At 52.1% G+C, this 12606-nt stretch overlaps 4 protein-coding genes across 4 annotated transcripts; 2 read left to right on the top strand and 2 right to left on the bottom strand.

Annotated features, from left to right (window-relative positions):
• Positions 1-646: 646 nt before the first annotated feature.
• Positions 647-1983, bottom strand: DACRYDRAFT_23936 (uncharacterized protein). The gene is made up of 4 exons (XM_040773470.1): positions 1729-1983; positions 1506-1681; positions 811-1462; positions 647-752 (listed from the first exon to the last, which is right to left on the bottom strand). Exons 1-4 carry the CDS (start codon positions 1849-1851, stop codon positions 735-737), a joined length of 969 nt encoding a protein of 322 aa, XP_040626290.1. The 5' UTR covers positions 1852-1983; the 3' UTR covers positions 647-734.
• Positions 1984-2622: 639 nt separating this feature from the next.
• Positions 2623-3925, top strand: DACRYDRAFT_118120 (GroES-like protein; the record flags this gene model as incomplete). Its single annotated transcript, XM_040770526.1, has 4 exons — positions 2623-2938; positions 2992-3152; positions 3220-3505; positions 3563-3925. 4 exons carry the CDS (start codon positions 2623-2625, stop codon positions 3832-3834), a joined length of 1035 nt encoding a protein of 344 aa, XP_040626289.1. The 3' UTR covers positions 3835-3925.
• Positions 3926-7657: 3732 nt separating this feature from the next.
• DACRYDRAFT_90482 (uncharacterized protein) lies at positions 7658-8399 on the top strand (the record flags this gene model as incomplete). The annotated part of the gene is made up of 3 exons (XM_040776955.1): positions 7658-8119; positions 8170-8253; positions 8307-8399. The coding sequence occupies 3 exons, from the start codon at positions 7658-7660 to the stop codon at positions 8397-8399; spliced, it is 639 nt and encodes a 212-aa protein (XP_040626288.1).
• A 973-nt stretch (positions 8400-9372) lies between these two features.
• Positions 9373-11509, bottom strand: DACRYDRAFT_23933 (TauD-domain-containing protein). Its single transcript, XM_040773469.1, has 10 exons — positions 11383-11509; positions 10828-11327; positions 10631-10775; positions 10262-10575; positions 10108-10211; positions 9926-10056; positions 9867-9876; positions 9743-9814; positions 9597-9695; positions 9373-9547 (listed from the first exon to the last, which is right to left on the bottom strand). The coding sequence occupies exons 2-10, from the start codon at positions 10993-10995 to the stop codon at positions 9400-9402; spliced, it is 1191 nt and encodes a 396-aa protein (XP_040626287.1). The 5' UTR covers positions 10996-11327; positions 11383-11509; the 3' UTR covers positions 9373-9399.
• Between the last annotated feature and the right edge of the window lie 1097 nt (positions 11510-12606).

Here is a 12606-nt window from a genome sequence, read left to right as displayed (position 1 = left end):
CAGGTTCCAGCACATGCCAAGGCATACCAGCTACTTCCATGTCATAAAGGCTTAGTCATGTCTCTTGACCAAGCAATGAGCTGGTGCCCTGACAGGTGTTTGATGCCAGGGATTTCTTGCCAGGCGATGTGTGTTTGGAGGTGCTGGCAGAGGGTGATGAAGAGGAGGGCTTGCTGGATGGTGAGTCATGGCAAGGAGTTGTGTGCTGCTGAAAGCTGGCAAATGAGGTCAAGGAGTAACATGGTGGGTGGGGGAGTTGGTATGAGGAGAGGAGGGGAGGGGAGTCAAGGGAGGGAGGAGTCAGCAAGGGGAGTTGAGGGAGGGAGGAGTCAGTGAGGGGCAGTGGATTAGTAGTAAGCTCAGCTGGTTGGACAACAATGAGCATGACTGGTGCTGTTTGTCAGGTATAGTAGATAACTGGTGGCAATGTACATAATGTAGGAGTACAATAGAATAATATTATGTCAGCTGAGTAAGATATGTACAGTAAGAAAAAAACACTGCCACGTACCCCGTCCAGAGTCCAGAGTCCAGAGGACCCTGCCCCAAAACTCGTATGTACTGAAATGTATGCGTTTGCTTGGAGGCTAGTGAATTCATCATAACACTGCGATCCTTTACAACATAGAAACCAGTAGACAGTACAGAAAATTCAACAGTACATGTATCCATCACGTTCACTCTCAATCTCATTTATTTGAAGATTGTCCAGTTCAGCAAAGTGAAAAACCACGTTACAATACCAACACCCCCTAATACACCATCAACCTCACCAGTACTCACAAAGCAGAGAGCAGAGATCGCACCCACCTGACCCCTCGGCAGCGGCTTGATACTCCTACACCAAGGCATGACCTCTTGCACGAGTTCCCTCATCGCCGCAGTGTTCAGGACCCGCTCGACGAGCGCATCGGCCTGTTCGACGCATTTCGAGCAGTTCCAAAGCGAAGGGCCCATCATACCCTGCGTGTCCCTTCGCAGGAAGAGCTTCTTCACAGCCCCCGGGAACGTCTTCTCCCCCCCGCATACAGCAGGGTCACGCAGTACGACCCGCAGGTGCTGGCTGATCCGCTGGAGGGAGCGACACTCCGATGTGCAGACTTGCGAGTGATGGTCCGCGAACGCCTTGGTATAGAGATGATCGCGCGCTTTGTCCCTCGCGTGCAGGAGCGCCGCAACGCGGTCATCTTCCGGGAAGGCATAGGCGATGACGCGCAGATCCTCGACGTCCAGAGGCGTGGACTGTAAGCAGATCCCCACGCTGCCTGCTACCACGAGCTGGGGAGTACCGTGCCTCGTCCCCAAGTCGAGGGAACGCTGCCAGCTCAGGTTGTGCGGGTTAACCGGTGCCAGGAGCTGATGGACGACGTGCATGCGTATATCGGCGAAATCGTACTTGTCCGCAAGGCGCAGGAGCATGCAGAGCGTGTCCATCGCGTAGGAGGAGATGGAGAAGTCCAGTCTAGGCTGGGTGAGCCTGGCTCAAGAGGAAGAAAAGGACTGACGAAGGGTAGAGGAACTCGAGGAGCACGTCAAATTCGGCCCGATCTTCGGAGAGCACTACGGGGTTCTCGTCCGAGCCGCCCTCCTGCTCCGCAGAAGGAGGAAGGGCGAACATCCCCCTGAACACGGAGGAGCAGGAGAGGAAAGACTGGTGGAGGTTGTACAGTGTATTTTCGATCTGGACGCGATTAGAGCGTGGTTGGAAGGGTGGGAGGGAGGACGTACGCGAAGAACGATGCTCCCGTCGGAGAAATACCACTTGGGATGCCGGTGTACGCCTTCCTCTGCTGGTTTCTGTCCTTCTCCCCCTACAGAGCCTCCTCCGTTCTCGGCGTGGTCGAGTTTCATCCCCTCTGTATCACCTTCCATCTGCGAGTGAAGGTACTTGAGGATGACGATCGCCGTTACTCTAGCAAGCGAGTGCCGATCTCCAAACTATGGAACAACGCGGGACTGAGAGAGAAACAGAAAGGAAAAGACAGGAATAGAGGGACGAGGGTGAAGAGTGAAGAGCGTGCCAGGGCCATGGCTGCGCGCCTATTTCCGTTCTACCCGACACATCCCTTCTGGCAAAGACGTCCCACGTGCACGAACAACTGCATATGCTTCTTTCCCAATGAGTTTGTCTTCGTCTAACATCTTAGGACGAAGATACGATCGAGAAATGCACCGTGAGGGTCAACCCGCGAGTGCATCCAGAACAAGTCTTCAGAGCCTAATGCCGATCTGACGCACGCTTATATATTCACCCGTCTCCGTGGTGTCTGCTTCTTGCCCACGTCGCAGATGTCGCAATCCTCTGTCAGCAACTCAATCGAAAAACAACTTGCTAGCATCCTCAGCACATCACAAAGCGGCTCAAGTTCTGCCCGGATGAACCGGTAGAAGACAGTGGCAACCTGGATAAACCTAGATAACTATCCATGGAGTGCCTGGACAACTCGATCGCAATCATGGAGCAGGGCGGAGGGGGCGCAATACTGTCATCCGACCATGTCGGTACATCACGTCATCCGTCGAGCGGTATTTCAGTCCCGCCCAGTCGCTTGCTACCCCTCTCTTGCACGTAGCATCCGCACCCAAGTCTCGAGGCCATCTCATACTCTTGTTTACTCTACGATGTCTCTCCCGCAAGTACAAAACGCATATGCTTGTCTCACACTTGGCAAGGCTGGTATCCAATCCAAGCCCCTGCCTGTGCTTGATGCGACAGGAATCCTCGTCAAGATCAAAGCTGTCGCGCTCAACCCTACCGATTGGAAGCACCTCGACCGCATGCTAGAGCCGAGCCAGTCGATGGGGAGCGATTTCGCGGGAGATGTGGTCGCTGTTGGGGAGAGCGCGGTTGGTAAAGGCGTGAAAGTGGGAGACGCGGTTGCAGGGTATGTTCGTGGTGGTTACGCGTTTGGGGATAAGGACAATGGGGCTTTCCAAGGTGCGAAGTTCTCTCCTCGTGCCCTTCCTTCAGTTCCTGACTTGAATACAAAGAGTACATCCGCATTTACCCAGAGCTCGTCTGGCACAAACCGGCTTCTATATCCTACGAACAGGCCGCCGCTCTATCCCTCGCTGCTGCCACTGCCCAGCAAGGCTTGTACATCAACCTACACGTACCAAGCCCCTGGAGCGGTAAGACTGGCGGTCCTGCCGTGCGTTGGTTTTCCTTTCCGTATACCAACAGTTACTGACAGGTTTCGCCTTTGCGGTATATGATAGATCCTCATTTGGAGCGGGGCAACGTCCGTTGGCGACGCAGCAGTTCAGCTCGCCGCTCTTTCAGGACTCAAAGTCATCGTCACTTCCTCCCCTTCCAACTTCAGCTATCTCAAGTCCCTCGGTGCGACCGAAGTGTTCGACTACTCTGATCCGGACGTGGTTGAGAAAGTGAAGGAGGCGAGCGGGGGAGGAGTTGGCTGGGCTTTGGACACATATTGCGAGAAGGGGTGCACGCTGCTCTCTGCCAAGTGCTTCGCGCCCGAAGGGGGCAAGATCACCACGCTTCGTATGTCATCTCGCTAGTTTTTGCAACAGGGAAACTCACATAGGACATCTCTCATAGTGCCCATCAACCCAGAGGACTATCCCGACTGGCCCGCGAACGTGACCCTCGAACGCACCCTGATCTACACCGCCCTCGACCCCAAGAACGCCGCAGAGTGCGCCGGTCTGGAAGAATGGTACACGCACCTCCCGCAGCTTGTCGAGCAGGGAAAGGTCAGGCCCCAGCCATTGAAGAAGTTTGAGGGCGGCTTGAGCGGGCTCACGGAGGCGCTGGATTATGTGAGGACGGGAAAAGTGAGGAGAGAGAAGGTTGTGCTGAGCTGGGAGTAGAAGAGTCGGGGATACCGAACCTCGATCACCGGACGCTTATATGTATGAGTTATGTTTTATTGCTGCAAGTGTTTCTTGTGGCGGCTGCAGGAAAAGAACATGTATAAATGATATGCGGAGACCATTCCAAGTACGTGTTGGGGATAGTCGCTTCCATTGGCCAGATTTGCTTTGAAACTGATACCAAACCGAGCTAATACCCCCTGTTCTCAATGACATCATCACAAACGGTTTCCTGCATTCCTTGGATAAGGTTTGGCAACTTCAAAGTCTATCGCCGTTTCCTCCGTGGAAGTTGAAAGCTTCGGTCGGTTTATTTATGTGGTCCACTCCTTGAGCAACAAGTCGCTGCTGTATACTGTACTCTCCTTAAGTACCTCTTCAATGTCGCTTGTTATAATCGTGACGGAAGGGCGATGCGACTCAATTCCCAAGGAGATGGCATGTTCTGTGCAAATATTTAGCGGTGACGTTAGTGGCAGTCACGAACGCTTCCTTTGCGGACGGGTAACTACTACGTTGAGGACCCAGCAACGGTTCATTATCTCGGCTATCAAATGCCTTCGAACTCTGTAAAGTAAGCATGCTGCATTCAGCGATCGCGGGAGGTTGATTTCGGGCGACCGATCTCACCCCGAACACAAGCTTGTGAGGGAGAACGAGGCGCACTTCCACCATGCCGTCCGCGGACTTCAGGGACACCATCCATTTCTTTCATGGTCGGTTCCCTCTTTCACAGTTCTCTCGCGGGAAGAGGCTGCCTTCTGCCGCAAAGATTCTTTCATGGGTTAAGTCCTCCAAGTCGGACCGAGATCGTGCCGTAAGAAACCCGTAAGGAACCAAACGGTGCCTATCTTGGTGAGGAACCGTGAAGCCTCGCGCGTTCGACGTGGGAATTCCCCAGTTTTGGCATTATATTCTTGATCGTGACTTTCAAGAACAAAGTTCGCGAGCCATTGACAGTTGTCATTTAGTTGCGGCAGATCATGTAGCCCATGGTGCGGCAACACAGAGGCGAGTCAAAGAGCGGCCAATGATGAAGATTCTCTTGTACTGAATCAACTGCACGAGCCAGCGGGCAAACTCGACCAGTGTCTGGGCTGAGTCTCGACCGTGAGAAGGTCGCAGTACACCTCTGCTTCACCTTCACTTCCATTGAAGGCAGGGACCTTGTTTCTCTTATGACGACTGGAAGCCTACCGTGAGAATCGTCTTATCTGATTCTGCGTCATCATAAGCTTCCCTCCTTCGTGTCCCGTGGATATCGGTGCTGGCTGAGATATTTGCCAGAATGAGGTCGTCTTAAAGTTCTCCAAAAACGTGTGTTCCTCATGTTTCCCTCCCTAAGCGAAGAAGATATGTTCTCAATCACAAGGCGGTCGGATGATTGCACTCCTTTATCTTCCTTAAGGCCGTCTTAGTCGCCGCTTTATTCGATCTCGAGGAACTTCCGGAATTCCTACACTGGTGGTGATATGCTAATTTTCGGGATTTTTGATCGCTGAAAGAAGGTCAGTATTAGTTTCCCCGATGCTCGCTTGCTCGGTATCTCGAAAGTGCCAAGTGCCAGGACCAGTCGTAGATCCAACGACATCTCATTCGGAAGTTTCGAGTAGACTTAGCATCCATAGCACAAACGGCATGAAAGGCGCCAAAAATTATTCTTCGAGGAGCATCCAGATATAGAGCGCGGCTTCCGCGGGGAACCCAAATATAGCAATTTAGAGAAGCCGCCTAGGGATCCGGCTCTATTCGTTCGTCTGTGGAAATAAAAGAATGAAGGTGAGAATGCACCAGCTGGCGTGGGCCGCAGATGCAGAAGTTCCCACGCGGCGTAACCTGAAACATACAGGTTAGACTTGAAGCCACAGAAAGCCTCCTCTGTTTGCGGCTTCATACACGTGGGTTGTGCATGGAAAACTCACCAATGGTTCGACAACTCCAAGGATAATACGGCCAAACGACCGCCCTGCGCAGCAACTGTGATAAATCCCCACAGAGCAAGGGCCGAACTCGTGTGACTGCGAAAAGGATGTCCCTGATGTCGACAGGCTGACTTTCTTCACTCTTCGATGCAATGACCCACCGCTGTCCCAATGAGAAATAACCAAGGCCCAAAAAGACTATTCGGAGTTCGAGCGGTGCATCTTATAGGCCGAGGTGGCCGGGATTTCCACGGTGTGAGCGAAAATAGTAGGTTGATTGGACAATTGTCAAGGTGAAAGTATGTGATGGCCCAAACGCTGTAATCATATGTCAAGCAAAGGTGGTTCGTCTGCCAGGATGAAGAACCTAATGCCGTCAGTCAGGGCCAGAACGCTTCGGCCATTTGCCCCTGGTCAGATGCTGCCCTGCTCAGGTGACTGCGATGGGCTACGATTAGCCAAATTGCGACATCGCTGTCGGATTTTGGGGGCATTACCATGAGTTGATGTCACGAAAGCTGAGAAGTAGCGGCGGAATGGAAGAGTAATACGCCGTGGTTCTGCCCCAAGTCCTTGACAATTGGAATGCGGTCCGAGGACATACGATTATAGTCTAGCAATGCATCCCAACTCTGGGTATAACGGACCCGGCGTCGGTCGAGCGAGCCGAATAGCGTGCAACGAAGCGTGTTCAATCGGTTGTTGTATGCATGTGTAGCCGATGATGGAGCGGATCGAAAGAAACGTGAGTGAGTAAATCCAAGATAGCGGATGCGCCAGCGATGATGACAAGTACAGAAAATAAATAGCACGAACCGGCAGGATACAAAGGAAGGCACAGCACGTGGCTATCCAGCGCGATTAGATGCGGTCGGAGAAATATAGCAGTCACGAACGAAGATAATGCCTTCCGCCGACAGAGGACCAGAGGGAAGTTTGCAGAATCCCGCGGCGCGAAGACACAAGAAAAGAAACGTAGTCCATGTATGACATGCGGTTCACGATAAGGTCCCATTAGGTTTATGCGCTCGTTGTCGTTTCGTCACTCTGAGTGCAAACCGAGCTGCCAAGTCGATTTCATCGAAGTCAAGCAACCAAATCTATCACTGAGGAAAGAGGCATCATCTTGACTTTTACATAACTGGCGGAATAAATGTGAGCGGTACCGAACGGGCGCGGGCCGGGGTTCGTCCGGGACGACCACCAGCATTCCGTGACGCGCCGAGGTGACTCGCATCGAATACCCGAGCGCTTCGGAGAAACTGTCGGGTAGGGCGGCGGGAAGAGAAATTCGCGGGGAAGACAGCGGGAGAGCCCTCTGGTGTGGAGGCGAAACCTCTGAACAATCACGGAACGACCAAGACGGGACGTTGCAATTCGCCCACTGTCAGACACTGGCTGCCTTCGAGACTGGGCGACCCCCTTTTCCCTGGCGAGCCTCCACCACTGTCGGAACTCGGGCTGAGCTCGACTGAGGCTGCTGCCCGCTTGGCTGCGGCACGATGGAAATATCCACTACTGTTGTTATCATCCGAGCTCCCGGTCTGTTGTCTGCCCTTTCACGAGTCCGCATCGCCCTACTGCTCAATCAATGCCCGGCCCCCTCCAATCACGCACTTATCCCTTCTTAACGAGTTGACTTGCCTAGTTCCTACTGCTTACTTGATCCTTCTTCTTCCTTTCCTACCACTCCTTCGCATCATCATTGCGTGGACACTGCCTTCGTGCAGCACGGGCAAGGTGACGATCCCACTCGACAGAATATCCGTCGCGTTCAGCAGGACTCCTCTACACCTTCCACCGACGACCAGCCCAGGCGTGTCCCCCATCCCTCGGCCTTCGCACCTTCGTCCTTGCGACTTTCCACTCTCGTGTACATTCAACCGCAACTCCTCTACATGGCATCTGCCGCAACCGCTTGCCCTTCTTCTCCTGTAACACATCCTTCGCCGGGCCGACCGCTCTCCGGGCACGGCTTACCCAATACGATAAATACACGCAGCGTCTCCAAGCCTGTCGCAACCTCCCAGCTCAACTCATCAGCACTCCCCGCGACCTCAACAACCTCATCCGCGTTCTCCCTAGCCTCCCTTCCTGTGCACCAGCATCCAGGCTCTCCTTCCCCAGCAACTATAGCTCCAGTCGCAGTTGCTCCCCCAACCTCTCAACCGCAATCCGTGCCACTCCCGACCCCCCCTGCCACATCGCTGAATTCTACACCTAGCTCCGCTTCCGAGTCGACACAAGCAAGTCCAAGTCCCGCATCGACTCCATACGTACCACCATATCCTCCCCATTTATATCGGAGCCGTACTCAGAGAATCATGATTGACCCCACGGATCCAGTGAGGAGATACCAGGCACGTACAATCACACCCCTGTGGAATGACATGGCCTGACGACAATACAGCCTAACCAGCGTGTGCAGCTCAAGTTGAGCAACGGTACTTGGATAGCAGCCACGATTACGGATATCTCTCGCGCTTCCCCTAGTGTGCGTCCATCATTCCTTGTGCTCCTTACTTCGAATGCTCACACTATGCTCAGGCTGCTACACAAACATATACGGTTGAATATGTAGCTGGTGGCCGCCGGGAATGCACTAGTGTGGGACCGAGTTATCTCAGGCCTGTGAGTTGATGGCCTTCGGAATCATACCTGCCGACGTTTGACTGCGCTCGCCAGTGATAGATCAAAGCATAGTCGCGATCTTGATGCTGCGAACATTTGACACGGTAGTTTGGCAACCAATTGTGTTCTTATCATGACCACCCCTAACACCTTTCCTCTTTCATCTCCCATTCTGTATCTTTTCGTTCGCTTCTTGTGCTTCCTTTCTCTGGGAACAATGAACATCACGTGTATCTTTATCACAGTTCTCGGAGTTGTCGATGTACAGCACCTATCCATTTTACCCCAGTTTGCAACATTGCCAGCCCATAGCTATGAATCGCAGTTTGTTGGTGCCGTAGACGCAATTCCGATTCTCCACACGGGATTGCCCGCAGCGCAGGAGATCAGGTTATCGAAGACTCCCGAAAGATGACCGCAGGTAAAGTATACATTTCTCCACAACATGCGCGTCAATGGTATCGCACAGCACCATCGGTCCGCCGGGCGCAAGGACAAATGGGGTTCAGGGCCAGATGCGGGATCCCGTGAGCTGAAGTGGACAATTCCATAGCAATCCACCTCGATCTTCACTCCCGCGCTCGTTGAACATTGAATTGAGCAGCAAACGCTCACTGCCGGTCCTTTGCCCGGCGTTTGCATGATCGGCAAGCCTGTTCCGAATCTAATCGGTAACTCTGACAGCGAACCTCCTATTCGCAGATCGGAGAATCTCAAAGGATAAACGTCGGATAATATTACATCGCTTCTAATGACACCGCGATCACATAAAAATCGCCGGATTAAATAGTCGGTACCAAGACTTGCTTGACCGGATGAAGAGGCGGTTCCGTAACCAAATTTATCAACGCGCAGGCGAGCGAATCGCCTTGAAATTCCAGGACTCCACGGCTCAGGAGAAGACGCCAGCATCACAACATATGCCCACATTCTTATTCAAGACATTCAGTGTTACTATACATAGGATGTTTACGTCCTATTCTCACAGATCAGACCCTCCCCCGACTGCTCAAGGACCAAGACCAAGAGCCTCCCGGCGGCTCTTTGACTTGGAATCGAAGTAGGGTTTCTCCGCAAGGGATGACACACGAGTTCCGTGTCTGCCGAATTCGCCTTCGTAATCCCATGAGACGGTATGAATGGAAGTGCGGTTATCCCTAATGCTTTGGTGTGAGCAGTACACAGGAAACAAGCACTATGACGTACCAAAGAGCAGACGTGCCCGGAGTCCAGTGCCAACGGACCTGAATATCAACATTACGCTCGTAAACGTCGTAAAGATGATTCAAAATGGCGTCGCTCTCCCTGCGATGTTTCAGCGACATTTTCGGGATATCCAATGGATGACGTACGCCTTGTCCAGTCCCTCAATGCCCACAGTCATGGCGCGATTGATGAACAAAGATTTCCAGCCCGTCACAGGGCTGGCACAAGTTAGGATCATGACAAGGTTCCGGAATGGATCGCAAAGCTCACTGGGTCCGAACTGGTATCTCGTTAGAATAAGTCTTCCGCTTATAGAAAGAGGGACTTGCCCAGGGGGTGAACGCGCTCCACAAAAGAAGGCGGCGCATCGGGATTCTCTTTGTCGAGATAGGCATGAGCTGAGCGGTATATCCCATTCAAACCGTCGAGGAGCTTGCGGAACGTGGGACTAAGCTTATCACTACCCGTCATCACGTGAGTAATCTGAAGGGAACCACCAGGCGAAGCGCACTATGCGGAATAGCCAGATGCCCAAAGTGTGTCACCGCCAACCTCGGGAACAGAATCCTGGTGAAGATGGGTAACACCAGGCGGGTACGGCTCATGGACAAGATCCTACGGATACACATTAATATGGTACTGCCAGTGGAACGAAAATGGCTGACTGTATGCCATCCATAGCTCCCCGAAGGGTACGCCAACCGGAAGTTGCGGTCGTTCAAATAGCTTGCGCGCTTAGGATCGCCGAGATGCCTCTGTGCCTCGTCCCAGATGAGGGATACTCCCGGAACGCCAGGCACCTGGGGCGCCTGGGGATGCACCTCAATCACTCCATAGTACTCGCCAAGCTTCTTCTGTTCCTGGGGAGAAAGATCTTGATCACGGAAGAAGACGACAGTGCGCTCCGCGATGAGCAGCGCGAGCTCGTCCTTCTGCTTGTCGCTGAGATCCTTCAGCTGAAGACCGACAATTTCGGTTCCTGTATTCTAGTCATGAAAGGGGCAGTTGAAGACGCATATAAGTGCTTGACATACCGATGTGACGAGTCAGGTTTCGGACCTCCTTCGCAGCACCGAACAGGGCTTTCTTCTCGGGATCGGCACGAGTGCCAGGGTCGACATATCCACGCTCCTCTGCGCGAATCTCAGCGACATCCTGCTTGTACTTGGGCTTGTCGGGCTGTACAAAAAGGCAGCATCAACTAAGCGCTATGCGTTACTTTCAAACTCACGTAGAAAGGATACCCCTCGTTGTAGTTGATGCCTGCTTTCTCGAGACGTGCGCGGGCCGGTGCAGGAGGTTGAGGAACCTCCTTCTTGACTGTGCCCTTGAGCTGCTGAATAACGTCAACTTTCTGCGGAGCAGGCTGCTCCTGAATCTCCGAGACGGAAGGTGCCATGTCTAGCTCCAAGTGCAGAGAGGGAGGCAGGGGACAAGATACCTTCGCAACCACGACCTTCGACTTTTATAGACGCAGGTCACCACAATGGCCAGCGATGTCGATATACTGCAGCAACAAGTCGAGTTCGTAATATCACTAAGCAGTTTAATCCACATCAGACTGGGAAGACGAGACTGGAGCACGTTAGGAGCACGCCATCCGGTATCATCATTGCGCATAGAGCCTTCGTTGAAGGAGAAAGATAAGAAAGCAGCAGCCAAACGCGATATAGACCGGGGATGAGGCCATCTTGGGCATATGACAGACCTCTTGCATTTGTCTTGATGCGCCTACAGATAGCGATCTAGTAAGTGCGGGGTAGGATGCAGAGAAGGGTGCGAATACCAAGAAAGGCAACGACGAGCTACAGGCAACAAATCACGCGAGGCATGCTCTTGCTTCCACCAAGCCAACCCCAATTAATTGCATACATACATGCCTGCAACTGGTGTGATCAAAATCACTACATGTTGTGATTATGAAGCGGAGATTACACTTGACGTCGAGAGCCCATGAGTGTTCGTGGTGTATAGTTCAGCGTAGCAAACGTGAGGAAGCAATATTACGTCTTGTTGACAATGATACATCTTTCAAGATGTTGTTGTCCGCTGGATGCATATACATATCCCCTAGCTCGTGAGAGTAGGGTTCTTACCCGGGTCGACTCGGGATCAAAACACTGACATAGATATGTTATGGTAAGTCATTGGATGGTAACTTCATGGATACTGATTGTTTTCTTGGCAATTAGTAAGATCTTTTTTTGTTTTCTCCCTCTGTGGTGCTCTTTTTCTTCTGCTTATCCCCTTCCTTCCATCATTGTGTCAAGTCCTCCTCTCTCACCATTGCTGAAGATTGGAGTCCTCTTGTTGTTCCATTCTGTTCTCTCTAATGAGTGCTATTGTCCAATCAGTCTGCTTCCAATCATTTGGGCTCTGATATTACTCAAGCAGAAAATCTCTTTTGTGCCTTGTTGGATCTCTCCAACAAGGATTCCTGGGAGCATACTGTATCCCTCTCTTTACCAGGTGTGTTGGAAACTTCCAGGGTACATCTATCTTCTTTCTGAAACCAATACTTCACCAAAATCTTTGTCTTCTATAGTCTGCTCTTGATATCATAGTGTCTGCTGACCCCTCCTGCTTGGATCAGTTGACTCCTCATCTCTGCCAGCTCATGGGTTGTTATTGGTGTATGACCATGGAATTGATGAGGGCTGGTCAGGCATCCTCTTCTGAGCCCATTGTGTCACATCTTGCTATGCAGTCTATCACTGGCTCTTCCTCTTCTGATGGGGTGTCGCATGTTGCCCCTTTATCAATCACTGTCTCTCCTCCTGCCTCTGGTGATTCCCATACAGCCAACGTTTCCGATTCGGTCCCTCTTTATCCAACTGGACATAGTCCATAAGTGATGTCACTCCATGTTCTTCTGTGTCTTATACAATCTATCATGGTTTCATTTAGGAACACATTAGCTCTGACTTCCACTGTTGTTGATGCTGCCTCTGCACCTGTCAGGGCACCAGCTCATTGCTTGGTCAAGAGACATGACTAAGCCTTTATGACA

The sequence above is a fragment of the Dacryopinax primogenitus genome, assembly GCF_000292625.1.
Source record: "Dacryopinax primogenitus strain DJM-731 SS1 chromosome Unknown DACRYscaffold_16, whole genome shotgun sequence".
In the NCBI taxonomy this organism is placed as follows: domain Eukaryota; kingdom Fungi; phylum Basidiomycota; class Dacrymycetes; order Dacrymycetales; family Dacrymycetaceae; genus Dacryopinax; species Dacryopinax primogenitus.
This window is presented reverse-complemented; position numbering and strand designations above follow the sequence as displayed.

Coding starts and splice junctions, on each gene's coding strand:
- DACRYDRAFT_23936 (XM_040773470.1), bottom strand. CDS start 1,851: ATGAAACTCGACCACGCCGAGAACGGAGGAGGCTCTGTAGGGGGAGAA. Junction 1,682..1,728: donor ACGGGAGCATCGTTCTTCGC/GTACGTCCTCCC, acceptor AATCGCGTCCAG/ATCGAAAATACACTGTACAA. Junction 1,463..1,505: donor CTCGAGTTCCTCTACCCTTC/GTCAGTCCTTTT, acceptor CACCCAGCCTAG/ACTGGACTTCTCCATCTCCT.
- DACRYDRAFT_23933 (XM_040773469.1), bottom strand. CDS start 10,995: ATGGCACCTTCCGTCTCGGAGATTCAGGAGCAGCCTGCTCCGCAGAAA. Junction 9,696..9,742: donor ATTGAGGGACTGGACAAGGC/GTACGTCATCCA, acceptor GAAACATCGCAG/GGAGAGCGACGCCATTTTGA. Junction 9,548..9,596: donor CCGGGCACGTCTGCTCTTTG/GTACGTCATAGT, acceptor CCAAAGCATTAG/GGATAACCGCACTTCCATTC.